General features: G+C 42.7%; 1 protein-coding gene across 1 annotated transcript in view; it reads right to left on the reverse strand.

Annotated features, from left to right (window-relative positions):
* Nucleotides 1-3,401: 3,401 nt before the first annotated feature.
* Nucleotides 3,402-25,423, reverse strand: part of LOC139647823 (mannosyl-oligosaccharide 1,2-alpha-mannosidase IA-like) — a 47,737-nt gene continuing 25,715 nt past the window's right edge. The window contains exons 2-3 of the mRNA XM_071523799.1: nucleotides 14,739-14,854; nucleotides 3,402-3,569 (exon numbers count right to left, since the gene is read on the reverse strand). Of these exons, the coding sequence (XP_071379900.1) occupies nucleotides 3,402-3,569; nucleotides 14,739-14,854 (284 nt within the window). The remainder of the gene's footprint in view (nucleotides 3,570-14,738; nucleotides 14,855-25,423) is intronic.

Consider the following 25,423-nt stretch of genomic DNA (forward strand, 5'->3'; position numbering starts at 1 on the left):
GTCACACAAAGTGAATGGAGAGCGGTGCAGCGGTTTTTAAAGACGGTACTGAGGTTTCCAACTTTAAACTTTCACAGGAGAGAAAAATTTACAGCCAAATTTTAGTTTGGCGGAGGTATTCCAATTCCCTGCTTGGCTTCCTTCTCATTTACAGGGCAAATCGTATTTATCAATTTCTGCAAAATGCAGAAATTAGACATTTTGGAATGAAATGAAATATTGGAAAAGAATGACAATAACAGTTTGAATTGTACCGGCGTACGTGTTTGTCTCTTTGCCATTTGTCACTGTGGTCGGCTGATATTAGAAGCCGCTCCACCATCTCTCCTTGTATCAACAACCCAAAGGCAAGCTCGCTCTACCATGTGGCCGTAATTGGAGGGAAATTTCCTGTGCTAATTGATAATTGAGCTAAGTGGGTTGAGGAATAATTACCTTTAAACTGATAAACAGCTTCTGTCAAGATGATGCATGGCCTAGTTTTTTAGGGCTCGTCTCAAAGTTCCTAACCCGGTTATCACAAAGTTTAACAGCGGATTTAAAAGAAGATGGAGAGGAGAGAGAGAGAGAGAGAGAGGGAGAAGGGGAAAGAAAGAGAGAGAAGAGAAACCAATCACAATCCAATCACTCTCCACTTTATTGTATAGAGCAGAGGCTTGACTGCAATGTGCTAGAAAAGAGAGTGTGCGAAAGAGAGTTAAGGAGACAGCAAACAGAGAGAGAGAGACAGAGAGAGGGAGAGAGAGACCAATACCAACTAAACTTAACCACGCAATCACCATTGACAAAACTCAAACAAACAGAAAAAAACAACACAAGAAGAATATTAGCACTACCGGGCAAAAAGAAATCACACTTCGAAACAAAACGAAATGCTTCCAAAACCTTCAAAAAAAGGAAGAGAACCTCACTGAATTAGAGAGCGAAAGAGAGGAGAGAAGGAGAGAGAAAGAGAGAGAGAAAGTGCGAGGTCCAGCACAGTTGCCACCAGCCTCTGTCAATAATGTTCTCAGTGGGGAGTCAATCACAGTGAACAGCTCTGACTCCCGCTGAGCCGAGAGAGGAGAGGAAAACCTCTCAACAGTTTATCTTCTCTCTCTCTCTCTCTCAACCCATCCATCCTCCTTTTTCTCTCTCTCTCTCATGTTCCATTTAACGCTGCAGAAGTGTCCTTGTCTTTAACAGAAAGAGAGAACTTTGAAGCCCACTGCAAAGACACAACTTGGCGATAAAAGTGTCCAAACTTCCACACTTGCTTTCCCTTTGATAAACGCTCCATAAATTAAGATTATCACTGTAATTAGTATTATTATTATCGTCATTCATACTGCTAGCTCTAAAGCTGTAGTTGCTGCCAACAATCCAGGAAAAAAAAAACAAAAAAAAAAAACTTTCCTCCAGACTTTCCGTGTGTGTTGAAGCGCCGCAAAGCTCATTGAGCTCGGAAATGGGTTTTGCTACCCGGAGAACTCCCAGTCTGACTCCCTGCCTGTACTATCTCTCCCTCCTAATAAAGAAGCACTTAGCCTCGCCACCCCGGGTTCGCTCACCGCTAGGATGACGCTGTAGATTATCTGTGTGTATACAAGTGTGTGTGTGTGTGTGTGTGTTAAAGAGCAGTAGAGGAAGTGTCAATAGAGTGAAAAACCTCCCTTCCCTCGTGACGTCAAGTCCGGAAATGGAAATCACCTCTTGAGATCTCGAGTGTTTAAAACGCCTTGAAGGGGCCAGGTTGTGTGTCGTCTTTTTTTTTCTTTTTTAAAAGCTTCCTCCTCTAGCTGATTCGTGGAGTGTTATCCATTCTCTGGTAGGGGCCTTATCGTTCAGTTAGTGGCTGGAGCGTGTAATTAAAAGAGAGAACGAGAGGAGAGATATTGAGGAAAAGAGAGAGTGAGTACAAATCCCGGCATTGGCAGACGAGAGCAAGATTTGAGAGTTTTGATGCCGTTTTCACAGCCTCTAAAGCAGACTCACTCGCACACGCTCAGTAGGACTCGTACTTCCAAGTTTGAGTGCTGTGAGAGGCCCGTTGGAAGCCCTCCGCTGTCTCATCTTTCTGAATAAAGCTACTCTGGAACAGTGATTTGTCAGTGCTCAAGACACTTTGCGACCCTCGAGGCTGCCGGGAAGAGCGCCCCCCCCCCCTCTAAGAACGACTCCGAAACCGCAACAGTGAACCGATGAGAGATGTCGGAGGTACAAAACGGGCAATCAAAAAAGAAGTAAAGGAGCTGGAAGCATTTATGTTTCTAAATAATTTGTACCTCTCTCCCATGCACAGCCACCTCCAGGAAGATGAGGGTCAAGAAGAAGAAGAAGAACTGAGGTCTTCCTTTCTCCATGTTCCTCAACAGTGGCTCCTATCCTGATGTCATTCATTCAATAGATCATTTGCCATTTCATATAATAGCTCAACTCTCATTCTTTATATGGCATGGCAGGGTTTGGTTTGGTGAGCCCAAATTTGTCCGAACTTGTAGTCTTCATTAAAGAGTAACTGAACCCCGAACCCAAATCTGTGGTGAAGCCTGACATCTAATGGTGAAAAGTAGGGTACTGCACTGACCATCTGCTATTGGCTGGTCTTTGGTGCCAGGTGATGTCACCACCTGTTGTACTCTACAGAAGGTGACATCACCTGGCACTAAAGACCAGCCAATAGCAGATTGCCAGTTCAGTACCCTACTTTTCACCAGTAGATATCAGGCTTCACCAGAAATTTGGGTGGGGTTTAGTTACTCTTTAAAATAATAAAAACTACCAGATCAAATTTGGACTCAAATAATATTAGATGCAGACACTTTGCCATCATTTTGGGGTTCAGTGCATTGATGCTGCTGCTGGATAAACGCTCTCCATCATAAAAAATCCCTGTAAGCATGAATAAACAGACTAGGAATTGTGATTGTAAAAGCTAACAGTGACATTACTAGTAACACCAGTGCAGTGATTCGGCTAAATTCCAAGCTAAGAGCAGTCACTTCCTTCAGTGGTCAGGAATTTGGTGTGGGGAAAGGACTTTCTTCCAGGGTAAAACTTGTCCTTAACCCATAATTCATGGCGTGTTAAATTTGGCCTGTTTAACCCCGGTCGGGTTGTATCAAACCAAACAAACGTCTCCAGGGTTGGTTTGGACAACTGAGCGAGAAACCTCCCTCTCAACAAGATCTCGGGCTGATTGCTGTGTTCTCATATGGCCCAAATGAAGGGGGAGAAACTGTGAAAACACTCATAACCGGGCTAAAAACTGGCCCTCGCTCTCGTAAAACACCATGTGTTTATCTGTACCAGCTATTACCAGGAACGTTAACGGGCATTCTGGGCGTATAAACACACTCATTGGTTCATTCACTCGCTCTCCGCCTCCCACCCTTTGCCCTCTCCCTTTCGGGTTTCTTCATTCAGGCTACAGGCAGCGACATTCCACAGCGGCGGCTCGATGCCATACAGTACAGCACCGACAGCACGGTCTTCGGAGTGTTCCTTACCTCTTTCCCAGACAGGTAGTAGGCGGACAGCAGGCCTCCGACAAACCGGATGTTCACCTCAAACACAGACACCTCCGCGTTCTGCAGCCAGAAGGACAAAGAAGAGAACATGAGTTGTAAAAAAAACCATCAGCTGAATCCCTCATGCAAACAGACAGGTACAAGTCAGTGGTTTAATACACATACTCTGCCCTCCTACCAGTGAAATAAGAATACGGCAGACAACTCAACACCAGGGGTGTTCTCGGGTTTTTACTTAGCCTCAGGTCGGGTTAGAAAAGAAGAAAGGGGCTTTCGAAGGCCGATATGGATGTTTTGGAAGCTGCCGATAGCCAATATTCAATATAAGGTTAGACGGATGTGGGTTTTTGAAGGTTGATACCAATTTGTTTGGATGGAAGCTGCCGATAGCCGATGTGTTGTGCTGATATCTTGTATTTGACCATTTTCATAACCAAGAATTTTCCCCCGCAAATTTTATTCTTGTCAGGGTGGAAAAACATCTGAAACAGCATTTAGACCATCATAAGACGCTAAAACTCTCCACTGAAAGACAGTAAATGAAGTGAAAACAATAATGAAGTGAAAACAATAATAAAAACATACTGTTGAGCTGTGGTCAGGGGGAGAACCTCCATAATACCAGAGGTGGACAACACCTTTTTTTTTATAAAAGGCCACTAGGTAAAGACTTCTATGCAATGGTAATGTGTGTTGGCACTGGAGTAAAACGGAACAGCATTTTAAGTTTAAATGGATTGTCAAAGTAGTAAAAATACCCTATTTTCCATGTTCAAATAAAACAGTTCAACAAATAAAAATGAGGCCAATCAACCAAAACCATCTCATCTATTCTAGACGGGATCCTTAGAGCTATCTTTAGACCGCTGAACTCATCTGAGAGGTCAAGCGAGGTAGCAAATACTGCCTTAGATGGAACATTAACACTGAAGATTGTGTGTGTGTGCGTGTGGTTCATCAAGTCAGTGTTTACACTTCTGATAAACCACTGGCGGGGGTGAGAGGAAATGTGCTACCGAAAGCATCTAAGAAAACAAATCCTCTATTTGTGCGTGGCTTCATCTCTCTCTCTAGGTCTTTATGTACAGATTCCCGAGTCAGATGAAGTCTTTGTGCTTTGACTGACAGCTCTCATAAGCCGCCGCCGCTGCCGACCGGAGATAGAACACAATGGACCGTGTCCTGTGGAAAAAAAAAAACCCCACAAATGATATGCCACAGACAAAATGTGTCTTGTCATTGTTTTTTCCCCCCAACTCGGAGTGACTGATTGAGCGGCTAACTCATCCTAATTAAGCCGGAATGATTTCCTCCCCGACTCGCGGGCGGCTGAAATGCAAAAGAACAATATTATTCCTTCCTGCTGGCTGCTGTCCATTAGCGGTGCGGTGTTAATAAGCTAGAATGGTGACCGATATGAGGCTGGAGCGATGAAGGGGGCCGTTTGGAGAAAGAGAGCGAGGGAGACTGAGTCATATTGTTCATACAATTAAAAATGTAAATGCTGAGGCCTGCAGTATGGATATTTGTGTGTGTGGGATTGATGCATTGTGCTAGTTAAGTAAAACCCTCTGCAGCTCGAAACTCAAACCCGTGAACTCATGAACCCCTACTGAATGCAAACTCCCCCGTGCCTTCATAAAGGAGTAAATAGCTGGAATAGATAAATATACCAGCGAGGAACCAGGCCACGTATTAAAAGGAGAAATCCACCCTAAAACACTTTCTTCTAGGTCCATTTTGTTGTTTGGTGTTGTATTTTTCTTATTCCCGTGGAAAACTGGCAAAACCTAGACAATGTGACGTAATGTTGAGATATTTCCAGCAGCTACAATGGAGTTCAACAGCAAAAAATGTTTCTACGATCTAAAACATCAAGTCAGGTTTTGGTGTCAGTCCCTCGGAATCGAAGAGCGAGGGCTTCTTCCTAGAGCCATTTTGTATCAAGAGACGTTCAACAATCACACAGGGAGAAATCCATCGTAGAAGAGGAGAGAGACCAATCTCTCCACTGACAGCCGCCGCAATAGACCAGAATGCAATGCAGCCACAGGACATAGCTATATTTATATGCCCGTACGCCCATCTTTGATTGGACGCAACAAGTTCACGGCCCTTCTCTTGGGCTCGTCGAAAGGCATTCTGAGAAACGTAGGAAATCACTAACTGAAGTAGAAGTAGAGGTAGACTCCTGGAATCCATTGAACATCACAGACTAATGATATATAGCAGTGCAAGAGTGTTCAAGGGGGGTTTTTCCTGTAATGCTGCCGGTACATTATTGGTGTGAGGTGGACTGTTTGCAAAAAAAGACACTACCATGCATTAGGCCAGTGCTTCCCAACCTTTTTCCTTAAGGGACCCCTATTCTATCACGGAGTAAACAGACGACCCCTGATGAAGTGACATATTTTATGGATATTTCATATTATATATTCAATGCATAACAATAACAGCACAGAACAACTGATAACTGTGCAATTAACCCAAATAGTGAACGCAATAACTGCAGGAAGTTTGTGTAAAACGAGCAACTCGGATGAATATTGAGCAGATTATGTGAATTTTGCATCAGAGATTCGTTTTCCTGATATTTTTAGGAACTTTTTTATACAATTCTCTGTATTATTTAGTTTTAACTATCATACATATTTATTATGCTTATTTCGGACAAATTCAGTGTTTTCTTCTCCCTGACACTCGGCCGTTGTTCTATTAGCTCTTTGGTTGTTTTAACTGTGAACTTTTCTAATGCAGGACGAGGCTGTTTAGCAGAGAGTGAATATAGCTTGTGTCCATGTCTTCACCGCGGCCTTATCCTCGTTTATATCTTAAAAAAAACATCTAAACTTTAAAAAATAACAACTACATTTAGTTCTTTTCTTCACAGAAATTAATGAAATGCTGAGATATACTGTATATATATTTCTTTAAGTTTTCTTACACCCCTTAAAACCAAGAAGGCCTTGCGACCCCCCGTGAAGCTTTGGCGACCCCTAGTGAGGGTCGGGACCCCCAGGTTGGGAACCAGTGCATTAGGCTATCCGACAGGAGCACCTTAAATTGGACTGAGCTCAGGTGTGCCAGATCAATGACATTATGAAACCACCCTATGATCGTACTGTTTTTGCCTCAAAGGTAACACAACAGGCTCCTTGGCCGGTGGCTCTTTGTATTTTGCGATCGTCTCCTCTCCTGCGATCATCCTAGACTTTGGGCCGTTTCCAACCAATCAGTAACCGGATATGCCTTGGGATTACATGCCTTGTGCAAGTGTGTCGTGGCGTTAAAAAGCTTACCGACCACATGTTCGACTCTCATACTACCGTGAGATTAACTCGGCTGTCCGAACCTCGCACTCCTGAACCGGCCGGTCGACACGGCGAGGAGCACGAAAATGTGCCAACGCTATACTCTGCCGCCCGTGTGAAAAGATTTAATATTCTTGTTGACACATGCGACGACGGGGAAAAAAGTACTTACGCTGCAAATGAGGTTGTGGAGTGCATTTCCGAGCGCGCGTGCTTCGAATACGCTTTGGTCAGGGATTTGAACGCATTGCTGTGAAATGTCATTCTCCCAAATGCCAGGCAGCGACACTGAAATTTGATTCATACTCAGACTATCAAGCTATAGTCTAGTTTCGGTGAATTCAGTTTTAGTCTCTTTGAGGAAATGTAGCAATGTTTACAGATAGATTTTTTCCTTGTATTCTTTGCTCTTTTAAAGGACACACATTATGGACACTGGTACTGCACGTTCATTTGTGATAACTGAGTGTAATGAATATGTATTAATATTTCAAAATGTAGACTAGACCACTAATTTGCTTACAAATGAGCAGTTGCGCTCTACTTCTGTTTTGAAGGTTGGGCGTAATAATATTCAAGATGAAAACATGTTCCAATGCTAAATAAATAATGCTATGATAACAGTCACACCCAAACACGGAACACAGATATGCGCATAACAGCGTGCAAGCAAGCACAGAATTTGAGCACACACACACACACACACATACACACAAACACAGAGCATATAGCCTATGGAATAGCCCAATCCCTTGTGTATACACTGTGAGCTGATAAACAGTCAGAGAGGAGTGTTTGTGGTGTTCTCGGTAATCCTCGGAGGGATTTGCCTTCAGGTCAAAAATGTTGATTAGATGAAGAGATTTTCTAACAAGTCCACTGTCGCATTGATGAGCTAACACAGCCATTTGGGACCAGTGGGTCTATTGCTTTTGAAGCTATACTCCATATGCCTTCAAGAAGCCAATTGCAAATCATTAACCTTTCCGATTAAATGCTTTAAAAATGGGTGAACTGGGTGTTACTCGGAGCCACACGCCTTATTTAAAAGTATGATTCGAATTGAAGCTGGAGCTATGTACTCTACACGAGTGCTGGTGCTACTCTTGCGGCTCACGTTTTAACCTTAAGTATGTATAATATTTGTCTCGCCCTGCTTAATTTTTCTTCATTTGCAAATTAAATGAGCTGGTGTGTGTTCAGTGTGTGTGTATGAGAGGGAGAGAGGGAGAGAGAGAGAGAGAGAGAGAGAGAGAGACCCCGGGCAAATGTCTCTTTTTGTTCCAGTAAAGCAAGGTTATCAAAGAAGCTCATGCAGGCCACCACTGTCATGTTATCGTGTGTGTGCATTTCTCGACTGACAGTCCAGGACCGCTGTGGACCCTTCTACTGTGCTTAGAGATAAAGACACAAACCCAGAGGCGGAGGGAGAGCCGTACAGTAGTAGACACGTTGCATAAAGACGTCAAGTGTATCTGGGTTTTTCCTCTCCCTTCTCCATCTGTCACTTCGTGTCTTCTTAGCGCAGCTGCCAGAGACAGAAACGTCCCGGGCTACCGTCGTCAAACTGCGGGTGAATACTAACAGAGTTCTAAAGAGGCCAAATAGTCGGGCGTCCAAATGGTAGGAAGGTTAGGGTTCTTGGGTGGCAAGGAGTACAGTCTGGAACCAACACCTCTGTGAGTATCAAATCCAAGAATGCCAAGTCGATACTCGTGTCCTTGTGGAGAACGTTCCTTCCCGAGTCGTCTTGGAGAGAGACGTGACGCACCGTTGTCGCAATGGATCTTGGGGGCTTTCGATTCGTTCCTGTCGGTCAAGTCACCGTCCGATGCATCCTTGATATTTTGAGGTTGGTGAGGAAACTTCCGGGTTTTTCTGTCCGTCCTCCGTCCTGTTGTTCTTTTGTTTTGGAATCGTGCTTCAGCGGTTAGATGTTAACGTAAAGCACGTCATGGAGGACACAAGAACATTCTGAAACTGCTTGTATCTTTAGGCCAGTGCGCAAAGATGCATAAACTGGTGTAAGGGGAACAAAACCTGGAGCTCTGAACAATGGAAAAAGTCTAGTCTACAGTCGTTCCTACATTCAGATTCTGTTTGGAGAAAGCCAAAGGAAACCGGATGCTGGCCCTCTGCTATCGGCTGATCTTTGGTGCCAGGTCATGTCACCACCTGTTGTACTCTATAGAAAGTGACATCACCTGGCCCCAAAGACCAGCCAATAGCAGAGGGCCAGTTCAGTACCCTACTTTTCACCATTAGGTGAAATCAGGCTTCACCACAGATTTGGATTCGGGGTTTAGTTACTCTTCAACCCACAATGATGACCCCACTGCATAGTAATATCATGGCCAAGGAATAAGAGGGCATTTTACAGAGCCAGGAGAACCCTACAGGGGGCAAACGCTGTTCTCTCATGATGTTACCATATTCCAAGATCATAAGTATCCCATACACCACTGGCTCCCCAAGTCCAGTCCGCTGGTTTTCTATCGTACCAGTTAATTGCATTCATCTGGCATCCCGGGTCTAAATCAGTCCCTATTTGCGGAATAAAAAACGGATTTCAGAAGAATTGGCATGCACACTGCTAAAGTAGAAAGCTCCAATGTCCCACCAAACAAATCAGGACTTGATGAGTAGTACAAGGAATGAAGCTGCTGTGGCCCCTACTCCTTACTATTTGATATGTATATATGGTTAGGTGTTTCCATTATGCTACGGTTTTAGAATCTGAGATACTTGGCCTGGTATCAGTAATCAAAGTCAAATTTTGCTATCTCGACAACACTAAGGAAAAGACAAAGACAGATTGTTTTTCTCTCTCTCTCTCTCTCTCCTTAATGAGGGGCTCTCAATGGGGACATTATAATGAGGACAGTTCTACAAAACAGGCAAAAAAACATCAAAGGAAAGGGGGCTAAGTGTGTGTGTGTGTGTGTGTGTGTGTGTTAGTAAGAGTGTGTGCTTCACTTTGTCATACCTACCTGAGCCCACGTCGTTATACTCTGTACGTCAACACAAGCGTAGCAGTCCCTTAAAAATTAACATTGAAAATCCCTAGTGTAGATTCCTTCCACGCATTAGCATAATTCCCGTGATGTATATGCGAGCCTACTGACTGGTGAATTATAGACTAAAAATGAAATGCAGATTCATGTGTTGGCAATGGCAGTAAGTCAAAATGGAAATCATATAATCTGCAGCTAATATATTACGGAATTATTTTCCATATGACGCCCATGTGGGCTATTACTGACAGGAATGTGTTCCGAATGTGTTTTCTTTCAATGTTATTGCATTTATACATTTCTATAAGCTTTACTTGAAGAATATGAAACTTTTATGGGCAATTTGGTCTCCAGCGACCAATTGAGTTAGCCAATATTTACATCTGTTTTGTAATTCTTGAGAAAAAGACAGCATCAAACAAATTGTTAAAAAAAAAAACTATGGATACTGTGGATTTCTTCCACTTACCCAGAAGTCCTCTCCTCTTCTTCTTGTATACCATTCTCTCTCCTATACCTTCCTCTCCCTCTGCCATTTTTCATTTCTTTTCATCTCCTCTCCTCATCCATCCTACAGTTTGTCATTTTTCTACACGCGCTGAGCTTTAAGGTCGCACTGGAACTGGATTTGTTTTACAGTGGGAAGCCCACAAGTGCCATTTTTACTCACTATGTCTGTAATTCCAGAGAAGTATTCACATGGGCCAAAGGATCTCCGATGTCCCTCACATTACTGCAAGGCGCCTGGTTATAAAACATCATAATCGACATTTGGTCTCCTCATAATACTCATCCTGTGTGAATTGAACTCTAATTTCAGGCATAATTTGTCTTCTTTTCTATCTTCCTCCTGTGATGAAAAATGGATGCTGTAGTGGGATCTATAGAGGAAGGATTTCACTGCATTTTAAGCAGAAACTACAAGCTTTGCTTTGCTAAACCAGGATGTGACGAATTGTAAAATCTTGAGCTTATACAATTGTATGATTTTAGCAAATCTCATTATCCCATGCGGGTGAGTTTCATGAAACACAGAGCCAGATAACTCACATGAGTTGATCACATTGCAACACATTTCTTTTGCATTTAAGCCCTTGAATTCTGAAATAATAGAATATACACTCACCGGACACTTTTTTTTATAAGATGCACCTATCTAGGACTGGCTGACCATCTGTTGCTGGAGCCCATTTATCATAAGGGCCACAACATGTGTGTTCTGAGCCCTTCTGCACACCACTGTTGTAAAGAGCTGCTATTGGAGCATCTGTGCCCTTTCTGTTAGCTTGAACCAGTCTGCCCGTTCTCCTCTGACCTCTGACCTCTCTCATTATTAACAAGGTGTTTTCGCTCACTCTGGAGACTCTGAGATGCTGAACCAACAGTCAGACCTCGGTCAAAGTCGCTTAGATCAGTGATTCTCAACTTTTTTTATATCAAGGACCCCAAATGTAGCAAATATTAGAGCCACGGACCCCCATTTGAGACTCAAATCTGAGAATATTTTTATTGTCAGATATGGTTTTGTCCAGAATTCCATGACTATCTGTATTGTAGGTAGAGAGATAACAGTGAAACTATGATCAAAATAGTCATTCTTCTACATTCTCTAATTGTGTTAACTTCTTGTAAATGAAATAACGGTGAAGTTTAACAATTCATCAATTTGCTGGGGACCCCCTGCAACCCCCTCAAGGACCCCCTGGTGGTCCCCGGACCCCACGTTGAGAACCACCGGCTTAGATCGCCCATCTCGCCCGTTCTAAAAACTAAACCGCTTTACATATTGAGCTGCTGCCACATGACTCTATCTCGTCGGCTATTTGCATAGACGAGCAGGTGTACCTAATAAAGTGGCCGGCGAGTGGATGCCTGGCCGACTTTGTTACTTTCCAGCTGGATCAAACCTACAGATGACTGGTAATAATTACAAAGTCCTCCCCCGGTAATACTAATCTGGCTCCAACAGGACCAATAAGAGTGAAAAGGTTCTGTCAACAGCTTTCAATCTGATGAATCATCATTACTCACTTAACTGTGGAGGCCTCACCTGCTTATTTGCTTACCTGCACCTTTCAGTTTACAACATCCCTTGCTCACTGTGTGTGTGTGTGTGTGTGTAACAGTTGAGTGAGTCACATGTGAGAAAGTGCTGTGACAGCGCTTTGACATTGCCAGTGTCTACATTACACACACACACACACACACACACACACACACATACACATGTAGTAAATGCTATTCGAGTGCAGGACGCAGCAACCGTGAGTGTAAAAATAAAACTAGAGAATAATGAGAGGGAAAAAGAAAGGCAGAGAGACAGAGAGAGAGAGAAAGAGAGCTTGATTCCTCCCTACTTATCCTTCCAGCAGCGTTGAAGTGTGTGTGTGTGTGTGTGTGTGTACGGAGGAGTAAACGGTAATAGACTCGTGTATGGATCCATTATATGTGTGTTTGGCTCTCTGCCTCTGGGTTTTATTGATAACACTGTGGAAGAGGAATCAGAGTCAATACAGTCATTTCCTGCGGAGCCCAAACACACACACACACACACACAGACACACCCAAACACACACACACACACAGACACACCCAAACACACACACACACACACAGACACACCCAAACACACACACACACACACATCATTTTGATTCCTGTGGTCATATGAAGTGCTTCTCCCAACAAAAATAAATCTGAAATGGGCAAATGATATGAACATGTATGGATACTTACATGGGTATAATTCTTAAATTTAGTGGATTTCCCCTTTAAAACAGCATGCCAAGTTCCTACTCATGCCTTGATATCAAGATTCTAATATGTCAAATTTCTAGGTGATATTCGATACCGAGGAAAATATCACAATATTCTATATTATTGAATATCGGCCCGAGCCTATTAAGATGCATTACCAGCAGATTATAAGACCAGTAGAAGCATAGATACACTTTGAACTGACATTCAGTTTATCATGCCATTCATTTGCCCCATAAAGTATTCAACTATGTGATTTTTACGTATTGTTTATTATATCACTCTCTGATTATAGTAATCGTTATGTGCTTATAATGCTTTATGAGCAACTGAAAATTGAGTCGTGTTGTGCCTCTTTCCCTTGTCTGACTTTTAAATGGAGAATGGTTTACCTTGCTCTCACACACACACACACACACACACACACACACACACACACACACACGTCAATGACTCAGGTCCATATTGACTGCTTAGATAGGCTGACGGCGAAGTGCAGCGACATCAAGGTTTTTTTTCCTCCAGTTGCTGATCATGCGCAAGCACACACACACACACACACACACACACATCCCACTCTTCCTCTGGCAGCCAAATGAAAGACACTGCTATCCAGTTATATTAACCCAGTGATTCTCAACCTTTTTCATATCAAGGACCCCTAATCTAGTCCACATTAGAGCCACGGCCCCCCATTTGATGAGATTTTCTCTCTTGGACCCAAATCTGAGAATATTTTTTATTGTTAGATATGATTTTGTCCAGAATTCCATGACTATCTGTATTGTAAGTAGAGAGAAACTATGATCAAAACAGTCATTCTTCTACATTCTCTAATTGTGTTCACTTCTTGTAGATGAAATAATGCTGAAGTTGAACAATTCATCACTTTGCTGGGGACCCCCTGGAACCCCCTCAAGGACCCCTGGTGGTCCCCGGACCCCAAGTTGGGAACCACTGTATTAACCAACCTGTGGTGATATGAAATTCTGCATATTAAGTTCCTTTAACACTGATTGTATACATGCATTTAAGTCATTCACTCTCAGACTTTTCTTAAGTAGCAGGGTTAAAAGCATTTAAAAGCCCCGATACAACTCAGCCTGGAACGTGACCTTGTATGACTCTTTACTTATTTTGCTCTATTTCATAAACTTTTAAACCCCCTCCCCCGGGGCGTCCTGTTCACAGAAATATGGTTTATTGAAAAAAAAAAAAAAAAAAAGCTTTCAAAACGTCTGAATGTTTTTTCTCTGTTATGATGAGCGGAGTGCTTCTTTTGTTTTTTTTTTGGTCTGATGCGGAACGAAAGCTCTCCGAAATCAAAGTTTCAGCGGGTGGGGGGGGGGGGGTTTAGCGGGACCCCGACACTTTCGCCCCCCCCCGTCTCATATCCCTCATATCCCGGCTGAGTTGAGAAGAGGCCCCCGAGAGGATCAGCTGAGTCCGTTTTTTTTTAGTTTCGATGCGGATCAGGGATTTCCTGCCATCGGACGTGTTTTGCGTGTTTAGCCTCAGAATTATTATTATTATTTATTTATTTTTTTGCCTTTTTGGCCGCTTTCATGTGCATGTGAGAAAGTCCGACATCCGGGACTTCCGAGCCGGCCGCTCAACAGCGTTACGTTCGCATGCCATTTCAGAAAATCAAACCCAGGAGACAAAACCATAAATAAACATGAACAATTACAGCTGCGGCTTTGCAAGCTGGAGAACAGTTCAGCATTGGCAGAGGATTGTAGTTGACAATATGTTACTGCTCTGATTTGAATGATTTATGATTTGTATGATGAATGATTCCGTTCCCGTAGTTGCTATGGAGACGCGCTGCATTTACACTTTGCTGCTAATGTGACCGAATGTCTCTCTGGTTCGGGGTGATTGATGAGATTTTCAATGTGTTTGCACTTGAGTTTTATGGGTTTTTGCTCTATCACATTACACTCCCATCACCTAGAATGCATGTTAATGCAGGAGGAAAGGGGGGGTCAATGCCTCTCTTTCAAACCTACCCCACCTCTCCCATTGAGATCAACTTGACTGAATTATGGCTTAGTGCACAGGGATCAAGGCTGTTTCTTTAAATGTACTTACTCATCACAAGGACGCACACACACACACACACACACACACACACGCTTCCTTACCACGTTGAAGTCGAGGTTCTTCTCCACCCAGTCGGTAGCGGCGTCAAAGTCTTCGTACATCTCCATGATGTAGAGGGTATCCAGAGCGTCCACTATCGTCGCTCCCTTTATGCTGCCTGCAACACACACACACACAGCACAGACACATTACAGACCTGTTCTAGGGCTGAACAATTACTCCAAATTTTATCGAAATCGCGATATGGCCTACTGTAATTTTCAAATCGCAGGAGGCGCAATATTTGTTAAAGGTGAAATGTGTCAAAATGCCATTTTAAATGATGCAGAGATGTCCTGGCCTACACATCATATTCTACAGACTGAAGAAAACATCTTTGTTCGGTACAGATCCCCGCAAAAAAAAAATCACACCGTAATCATTTGAATCCGTTTTTTTCAATGAAAATGAGAATAATGACGTCAAAATGATCATTCCCTCTAATATCGCGAACCATATCGCAATTGCAATATCAGTCAAAATTAGAGCTCCAACGATTAATCGATTAATCGATTAGTTGTCAACTATTAAATTAATCGCCAACTATTTTGATAATCGATTAATCGCTTTGAGTCATTTTTTAAGAAAAATAAGTCAAAATTCTCTGATTCCAGCTTCTTAAATGTGAATATTTTCTGGTTTCTTTCCTCCTCTATGACAGTAAACTGAATATCTTTGGGTTGTGGACAAAACAAGACATTTGAGGACGTCATCTTGGGCTTTGGGAAACACTGATCCACATTTTTCACCATTTTCTGACATTTTATAGACCAAACAACTAATCGATTAATCGAGAAAATAATCGACAGATTAATCAACAATGAAAATAATCGTTAGTTGCAGTCCTAGTCAAAATAATCGCAATTAGATATTTTTTTCAAAATCGTTCAGCCCTAACCTGGTCACAGTTTGCTGGCTACAGTCAGGGAAAAAAACACAGGAGAGATAGAGGTAAGGAGGCAAATTGTGACACCAAGAATAAGCACTGTATGTCCAAAAATGCCTGGAAAAGAACAGTGGAATAGACTCTGTTGTGCACTGGCTGCCTAGTCAAATACCATCCCATCCACATTTTAGCCTCAAATGGGAACAGATATGTGGGTCAAGCTTGCAGTGAACACGTTGCTACCTGCTGAATTTGACCTGAAACAGGAGTCAAAACCCATTCAAGTGTACATTCAATGCCTGTAGACCCATTTTTTTAGAGCTGCGTTCAGAGCCGAGGCTGTTTTCCGAGCACATTTAGAGCTTGTTGGCGTTCGGTATAAAACGAAAACCGCCGACTATTACCGCAGTTCTAAAAAAACCCCAAAAAACACAGCGTTTCATCCCCAAAACTCCGGAGTCGGGGAGGGAGGACGGAGAGAGCAGCTGGATGCGGGGGGGGGGGGAGCCTCGGTTTGAGCTCGTTTCAAACCGAGGCTCTCAGACAAACGCCATTTCAGAGGAGAAACGTGTACAGAAAAGCAACAGATGTCCCCGTCACACCGAAGAGAGGAGGAAGAGAGGCTGTCGGGAGTTTGTGGAGTTGAGAAATGGAAACTTTGTCAAGGATTAATAATTGGAAACAACACTTCAGAGGTTTTTGACAGCATGTGTCCAAACTAATGAGGTTGTACTTTCTCTAAGATCATGAGTTGGTTTCAGATATCTAACAAATTCACAAGTAACATATAACTCCCTCGAGAACTGTTGCTGAAGACAAGTTAAAAAAAAAAAAGTAGTGGTAACACTTTCTATGACGCCCATGTCTATAATGCATTATAAACATACTTATAATGCGTTATAATCTGCTTATAGCACTGTACAATTATAGTTATAAGCACTCATAAATATCCATAATGCTTTACAACAAACACACATAACACATTATAAAGCATTTTATAATGACTTATAAGGTCAAGTATCATAACACTTCATCATTGCTGGTCACTCACTGACATTTTTTTGCAAGGGTCATAGTGTATTATAATTCTCATAGTTGTAAACATAGTTATAATGCATTATAATGTGATTATAAGTTACTCTAAGTGGTCATTGGGTGCTTTAAGTTAAGTAATGAAATTCCTGAGGTACAGGCAGATATAATACATTACAAGCTGGTTATAAGTCACTATAAGTGGTCATTGTTTGCTTTAAGTAAAGTGAAAGAAACATCATCAAATCTATGCAAGAACAACACAAAACATAAAATTAATTTATTTGTTTAACGGGTCATAACAGAAATTGAGAACTCCAATTTGACAACTTTTTGATGAACAACTGAATGATGGACATTTCCATTTCACTAATGTAATGTTTCCCCAAAAAAACTCACTCTAAAGACTCAACTGACTCAAATTATAGATAACACCTGAAACAATTTCTACTTTACCTGTAGCTGTATATAACAGATCATTATAAAATGATTATAATGTATTACAACTATGAGAATGTCCGTGAGTGACCAGCAATTATGAAGTAATATGAAACCTGACCTTATAAGTCATTATAAAATGCTTTATAATGTGTTATGATAATTGTTCTAAAGCATTATAAATATGTATGAGTGCTTTTAACTATAATTATACAGTGCTACAAGCAGATTATAAGTATGTTTATAATGCAGTATAGACATGGGTGTCACAGAAAGTGTTACCACTACTTTTTTTTTTTTAACTTGTCTTACTTGTTCAGCAACAGTTCTAGAGGGAGTTATATGTTACTTGTGAATTTGTTGAATATCTGAACCCAACTCATGATCTTAGAGAAACTACAAACTACCAAAGTAATAAACTAGATTCAAATGTTTGTTTTTTTTAAAGGGTTGCTACCCCTACATTTAGTAGTACGCATGACAACAGGTGCTGGCAGCAGTGGGACTGAAAAAGCAGTGAACTCCACAGCAGATGTTGGGTCTGCGTTCAGATGTTACGCTCTGAGGATGAAATTGAATTCTTTTTGGTTCAGCAGATGGTGAGAGAGGGCGGCGTTTATCGGTGCTGATGAAATGTCGGGAGTATTGCTCATCTCTGCCGATTAGCCTCATAGCGGGAGGGGAGACACACACACACACACACACACAAAAACCCCTCATTTCAGTTTTGTCTTTGCCCAAAACTCTCTAACATCCCACCAACCCGGTACCACTCACACACCTTAACCTCTATGTGTGTGTGTGTGTGTGTGTGTGTGTGTGTACATGCTCAATAAATCATAAAGCACGCAGCATAGAGCCCTCAGCAAAGCTTTTAGTCCTAACATATTGGTTCTAAAAAAAAAAAAAAAAAAAAAAAAAACGAGATATCTTCTCTCGGAGCTCTCCGAACGCTAAGAGCCGAGGGAGGGGGGGGGGGGGGCGGAAAAAGGGGATGGAGGTGGAGGAAAAAGGAAAAAGACAGCGAGTGAGACGGAGAGCAGGGATAAAAAAAACAAAAAAAAAACAGTAATACATCAGTGTGGGGGGCAGGGAATAAGAGGTGGGAAGAAAAAAAAGGGCGAGATGGAAAAACGCTGAAAGTAAATAAATAACTATATGAAACCACAGAGATGAGTAAGAAACAGAAAAAAGTTTGAGAATGCGGTGGCGGCGGGGTAGAGCCAAGGTGAGAGCCGGAAAGCCGCCGGTTCTTGTTGAACGCGTTGGTTTATATCCCTCTGTAAAGGATGGGAGGATTCCAAGGCAGCTAAAAGCTTTCCATTAGACACAATGCTGAAACACCGGCTAGGCCCAGAGCCACGACTTTCCCATCAGCTGTAATGCTCTGTTCACACTGCAGCCAAAAAAAAAACAAAAACAAAAAAAACCCATTGCTGCAAAGATGATTTTGACTAGGGTTCGACTGATACGGGGTTTTGAAGGCTGGAAGAGATACTGAGATTTTTTTGATTACAGCTGCCGATATCCGATATTCAATATCTTTCAAATTTGATAATATTCATGCCAAAAAATCTAATTATTCAGTGTTTCCCCCCCAGTATTTTATTCTTGTCACGGTGGAAAAGTCTCTGAAACAGCATTTAGATCTTTTGGGGCGATATCCGAAAACGCGACATATGCGATAATCTCCTGACAAAATATCGCAATATACGACGTTATCACTTACATTATATGTTTAAAGGTTTGCGCGATTGTGGTCTAAGCAGCACATGGTGGTGCGGCCGTGTTGGAGGGCGAGATTTGATACATATTCGATAACATCGATATCGCGATATTCACAAAATATCGCGATATTCACAAAATATCGCGATATCCGGTGTTATCGAATATCGGCCCAAGCCTACATGAGACGTTAAAATCTCTGAAATGACCGAAACCCAAGATAGAGAAGAAGAAGAAGAAGAAGAAGAAGAAGAAGCAGAAGAAGAAGAAGAAGAAGAAATTCATGCATACATGCTTGATCAAAATGTCTCAGAGTCAGTTCAGGTTAAGGGCTTCTCATAGACAACCAGTGTATTGATCAATTCTATAATAAATATGTAATCAATCAAACTGCATCATATCCATCATATCAGAGGTGAACCACACTGACTGGACCAGATCAGATTTTTAGTCAAAGGCCAGTATCGGCCAACTGAGATATCTGTCTGACCCCAATTACTAGTCATGTATTAATGACGCAATAGAGAGAGCATGTGACCAGCAGTGTCAGCGATCCCAGTTTGCTCAGTCTGTGTTATTGTTGGCCGCTCTCCTCCCTCCGTCCTTCCTGTTTTTCATCCATCCCTCGTTCTCGCTCCATTAAAGCCTCCAGAGCCACGGAAAGACGACATGACACTTTCCTCCCACCCATTGTCTTGTCAGTACGCTTTCTTCCCCCTCACTGCTCTTCTTCCTGTGTGTCTGTCGGTTTGTCTGTCTGTGTGTGTGTGTGTGTGTGTGTGGGAGAGTCAACGAGTGACCAGAATATGAATACAAAAAGATCAAAAAAAAAAAAAAAAAAAAAGTTGGGTGGAAATATTTCAGCATGTATTAATTTGTAGAGGCAAATATATGCCTTCGACAAAAACACACGAGTGAATCGATTTAATTCAAAATGTCCAAAAAAGTTGGCTGCACTTTGCTGCGGGCATTTTCAAAAATCAAAACCATAATTATATCTCAATCGTTTTTTTTGTCCAGCTGCCTCCACTGTCGGTGTCTGCAGTGACAAGTCATTAGTGCATCGCTACTAGGGCTTGGTACCGTTAGGATTTTACAAATTCCGGTGCCGTTGTCGATTTTTCTTATCGACCCGATTCTGTATTGATTCCCTTTATCGATTCTTACTGTATAAAGTGTCGAGGGTGAAAGACTACATACAGCTTTAGTGGAGTTAACTTTACTTAAGAAAGACATTGCAGTGTAGAGTTGCTATGAATTACAAAACAAGCAAAGACACATAAGACACATTTTGCATAATGTCTTACTTGAGAGAAAAAAATACAAGAACAAGTAATGAATAAAAACAAAATGACCTGAAGATAACCTGCTGCAACGGCAGAATGAAGATCAGCTTTGTAATTGATATTTTAATAAGTTTATTGGCTAAAAGTTGTTGTATATGCATGACACCTAAAAGTGAAAAAAAAAGTGAGAATGTCACATCTTGGCATCTTGGGTATCATGTAAAATTTGACTTCCCCATTTGTAATTACCACTTTATTGGGTTCGTTTGAGCACGCTCTACCCGTAATTACAATATTCCTGACAGCATTTGAAGGCAGCATCTGCTTGCTACTGTTGCGATGGTGAGAACAAGTGCAGAAAATCTAGCAGATAAGGAGGTAAATATCGGACTTTTGAACCCGCAGTGCGATCGTTTGGCTTCAGAACACTTGGATTATGCTGCACGAGCTGTTTGGAGTAATTTTTTTTTTTTGCCGGTTTTGGAACTCTAAAGAAACATCCAGAAGCATCCAGCTGTTCCGACATTTCTAATGATTCGATAAGAGGAACCGGTGAATTAGGCAATTTGGAACTGGGACTATATTAGAACTGGTTCTCGATACGCAGCCCTAATCACTACTTCCATTTTAGTCACTTTACATTTTAGTGTCTTTTTCTTATTTGCTTTCTTCATATGTCTTTGTCATTGCCCATGTAATTGTTTTGTCTTCTGCTGGGGGATTATTCTTTCAATTGGCCTACCCAAGGTTTCTTCCATTTTCTTTCCGTATAAGGTTCTCCTGGGAGTTTTTCCTTGTCTTCACTGAGGGTCTAAGGTTGGCAGTTAGATTAGGTAGGGTAGGTTATCTTGTGTTTGTACTTGTTGCATCATTTTGTTTCATGATTGATTGTTGATTAGTCTGACCTAGTCCACTTGGACAAAGTCCTTTGAGACAAGGGTATCTTATCCAGAGCAACAATCACCCAAGAGTGAGTGCTAGGGAAAGGAGGAGGGGTTAAGGAGAGAGATGGAAGGGTGTTTTTTTTTTAGAGGGAAGGTATGCTGAGTAGAGAGAGGTAATCATTCAATGGGAAGAGGGCGACTTGAGGTACTCCTTGAAGGGTTCTCAGTCTACGATGGCAGATGGGCGAGTGACTGAGGAGCAGATGGAGCAGTAGAGCAATGACTCTCAACCTTTTTCATATCACGGACCCCTAATCTAGTACGCATTAGGGCCACGGACCCCCCATTTGATGAGATTTTGTCTCTCGGTTCCCAAATCTGAAAACATGCTTAATGTCAGATATGATTTTGCCCAGAATTCCATGACTATCTGCATTGTAGGTAGAGAGATAAGAGTGAAACTATGACCAAAACAGTCATTCTTCTACATTCTTTAATTGTGTTCACTTCTAAATGACATAATGGTGAAGTTTGACAATTCATCAATTTGCTGGGGACCCCCTGGAACCCTCTGAAGGACCCCTGGTGGTCCCCGGACCCCACGGACGGACGAGTCAAACTCGTACGACGCGTTCTCGATTGGAAAGTTCTCCGGGGTAATCTATGGAGCAGTAAGGATGGATGGATGGATGAGAGATCAAGGGATGAGGAACGGATGAGTGGATTTGGCGTCAAGAGATCACGAAGACAACGCTGCCCCCATTTTTTGACATTGCCCAACCGAAAAAAAAACACACAGCCAGAGGAGCGTGGGAATAGATGAGATGGATAAAGGGATAAAAAAAACGACAGAGTTCTCGGAGGAGAAGAATCGCTCCGTCTCTCTGCCCTCTAACAGAAGAGTATGGACAGATGGAAGAGGAATCGCAGGGAAACGAGACTCTGAAGGTCCAAACGTCGTTAAGGAAGAATATCAATCCCTCCATTCCTCTCTCTCTTTCTCTACGACAATCCATCCGCTCGCTCTCTAATGAGCTGTCCATCCATCTTTTCTTCTCCTCCCCTTTTGCGCTCTCTCTCTCTCTTTACTCTTGTTTTGCTCTTCGGGGGAACTTTGCTGTCATTCGACCTCCGCTCCTTTTTCTTTCTTCCTTCCACCTCCCGCCTCCTTTCATTTGTGCTCCCTTTCTCCTTCCTTCTTTCCTTCCTCCCTGCTTCTATCTTTCTCCCTACTTCCTTACATATGCTCTTTCTTCCTTTCTTTGTCCCTCCCTTTGTCCTGTATTCCTTCCTTTCTTCAACATTACATCCATTTTCCCTTCACTTCTTTTGTTCCTTGTTTTCTTCCTCCATCTTTCTGTCCTTTCTCGCTCCCTTTCTTCCTTCCTTCGCTTCTTCCCTCCTTTCCTTTCTTTCTCCATCCCTCCCTTCTCCCTTTCTTTCTTCCTTCTTTTATTCTCCCACCTCCCTTCATTCCTTACTTTCATTATTCTGTTCTTTTTACCTTCTTTCCATATTACATCCATTTCCTCTCACTTCTCGCCTTTCTTCCTTCCCTCCTTTCTCTCCTTTCCACTCTTTCATCCATCCATTTCCCCTTTCTTTCTTCTTTCATTTCCTGTCTTTTGTTCCTGCCCTTCTTTCCTTCTGCCTTCACGTATTCCGCCCCCCTTTTGTCTTTCTTCCCCTCCTTGAACCCTTTCTTCCTTCCTTCGCTTCTTCCCTCCTTTCCTTTCTTTCTCCATCCCTCCCTTCTCCCTTTCTTTCTTCCTTCTTTTATTCTGCCACCTCCATTCATTCCTTACTTTCATTATTCTGTTCTTTACACCTTCTTTCCATATTACGTCCATTTCCTCTCACTTCTCTCCTTTCCTTCCCTCCTTTCTACTCTTTTTCATCCATCCACTTCCCCTTTCTTTCTTCTTTCATTCCCTCTGTCTTTTGTTCCTTCCCTTTCTTCCCTTCTTCACTTCCTTCCACCCTTTTCTTTCCTTCTGCCTTCACGTACTCCGCCCCCCCTTTTGTCTTTCTTCCCCTCCTTGAACCCTTTCTTCCTTCCTTCGCTTCTTCCCTCCTTTCCTTTCTTTCTCCATCCCTCCCTTCTCCCTTTCTTTCTTCCTTCTTTTATTCTGCCACCTCCCTTCATTCCTTACTTTCATTATTCCGTTCTTTATACCTTCTTTCCATATTACGTCCATTGCCTCTCACTTCTCTCCTTTCTTCCCTCCTTTCTCTCCTTCTTTTTCATCCATCCACTTCCCCTTTCTTTCTTCTTTCATGTCCTGTCTTTTGTTCCTTCCCTTTCTTCCCTTCCTCACTTCCTTCCACCCTTTTCTTTCCTTCTTCCTTCACGTACTCCGCCCCCCCTTTTTGTCTTTCTTCCCCTCCTCGAACCCTTTCCTCCTTCCATCTTTCCCCTTTCCTCCTCTCCTCTTTCCTTCATTCCACTCTCTCTCCTTCTTTCTTCCTTGACCCATCCCTCCCCCTTCCACTCTTCCTCCTTTCCTCCCACCCTCCACACCCTTAGTCCGTCTCTTCTTTCCCGACCAATTCCCCCCCCGTCTCTTCTTCCTCTGGAACAGAAAACGAGCGCAGAACGGTGTGATGGATGGATGAATAAAGAGAGAGAGAGAGAGAGAGCAGCGTCTTGCAGTCTTCATCCATCACCTGCGTGCGATGGCAGATGTCCTTATTCTGCACTACACACACACACATGCACACACACTTTCCTGCCTACCTTGTCCGGTGGTGTGTAACGCATGGTGTGTTATTGCGGTGTAGCTCAGTGCTAACAACATGAGTATTAGCTGGTGCCAGTGTGTGTGTGTGTGTGTGTGTGTGTGTGTCAGTGCTAAGTGAGTGAGAACTCTATTAGCAAGCATCACCTGTCAATAACAACACCGATTCACTGCATTCCCTCATCTCACACTGCCCTGTGGTGTGTGTGTGTGTGTGTGTGTGTGTGTGTGTGTGTGCCAGACAGGAGAATGATGCATTGTTTGGTAGTTCAGACTGAAATAACCTTCACTAGATGCAACCAGGCGGCAAAGACAGAGCTGTAATCTGTCGAGTGTGTGTGTGTGTGTGTGTGTGTGTGTGTGTGCATGAACGATTGAGAGAGAGATTGACAAACAAAGCTGCGATCTGTCTCTCTCTCCGTCTCACACACACACACACACACACAGGAAACACCAATTGTGCTGTCGGAGGTCAAAATACAAAACCTGCTCTCTAGTTATTGAGGTGTCTTCTTTTGAAGAGTATAATTAAATTTTGAATCTATAAACAGTACGTGGAATGATGATTTATCGGTGTGTGTGTGTGTGTGTGTGTCTTGCCGTGGTAACGGGGGAACGGGGGAATAAGCAATAAGCCTACACTGATTCGTTCTGGATCTGTTCTGCATCTGAATGAATGCTGCCCTCAATACTGGGACAGTATTGATATGTTTATGGTAATATTTTTTCATCATATTCTCAAATGCAGTTGAGAATATGATGACATTTTTTGGTATTTATAATTATAATGTTTATCATGCAGTAATACACCTTAAGATGTCTTATGTGCATATTATGAGTATATAAAAGCAGGCTAGACATGTGGGACGGGTGCTAGCCTTCAGGGCCTCGCCCCCCCCCCCCCCCCGAAAAGCAACGAGCTTTCAGAGGCGAAGGCGAGGGACGATGTCACGCGGGTTACATCATCCGCACCGCGTGAGGCTAAGCGAAGAAGGGGGAGAGCTTTGAACAAAAAGCCTGACCTCGCCAGGTCGGCTCTGCCTCCGGGCTTCCGGGGTCGGGGCCGGGGCCGGGGCTCCTCGGTGAGGCTCGGCGGTTCCCTGCTGTACGGCCTGAGCTGCGGATCACGTCCCGGGTCGCGTCGACAAATTCTGGATGGTTTCCTTCACCCTGGGGCTTACTGCTGCCTCCTGTTCAGCTCCTCCCATTCGTCTGTTTGTACACTTTTATTCTGTGTAACTGACTGACGGATTCACCCATTCATTTGTTCATTCGCTGGTTCAGTCATTTCCGACACTGGAAGAGGTGGACTTGCATATCGCTTCAATCTCTCCTTGATCTACATGGAGGCCTCGATGGACAGTATCTTGGTTCAGTTTCCCTTCGTAACAGGAACACAAGGCCAATGGTCTGAAAGCTGAAGGTATGAATGCGCCTGGATAAAGCCACACCGTTCATCTGGCTCCCTTTGTGGTTTCCTCTTACATTTCACTCTATGGCCTAGAACAGTGATTCTCAACCTTTTTCATATCAAGGACTCTAATTTAGTCCACATTAGGGCCACAGACCTCCGTTTGATGAGAATTCCATGACTATCTGTATTGTAGGTAGAGAGATAACAGAGAAACTATGATCAAAAAAGTCATTCTTCTACTTCTCTAATTGTGTTCACGTCTTGTAAATTAAAAAATGGTAAAG

Source organism: Centroberyx affinis, unplaced genomic scaffold (genome assembly GCF_046629955.1).
Source record: "Centroberyx affinis isolate AG114_WGS23_722 - 3 ecotype Tasmania unplaced genomic scaffold, CSIRO-AGI_Caff_v1 ptg001118l_1, whole genome shotgun sequence".
NCBI lineage: Eukaryota > Metazoa > Chordata > Actinopteri > Beryciformes > Berycidae > Centroberyx > Centroberyx affinis.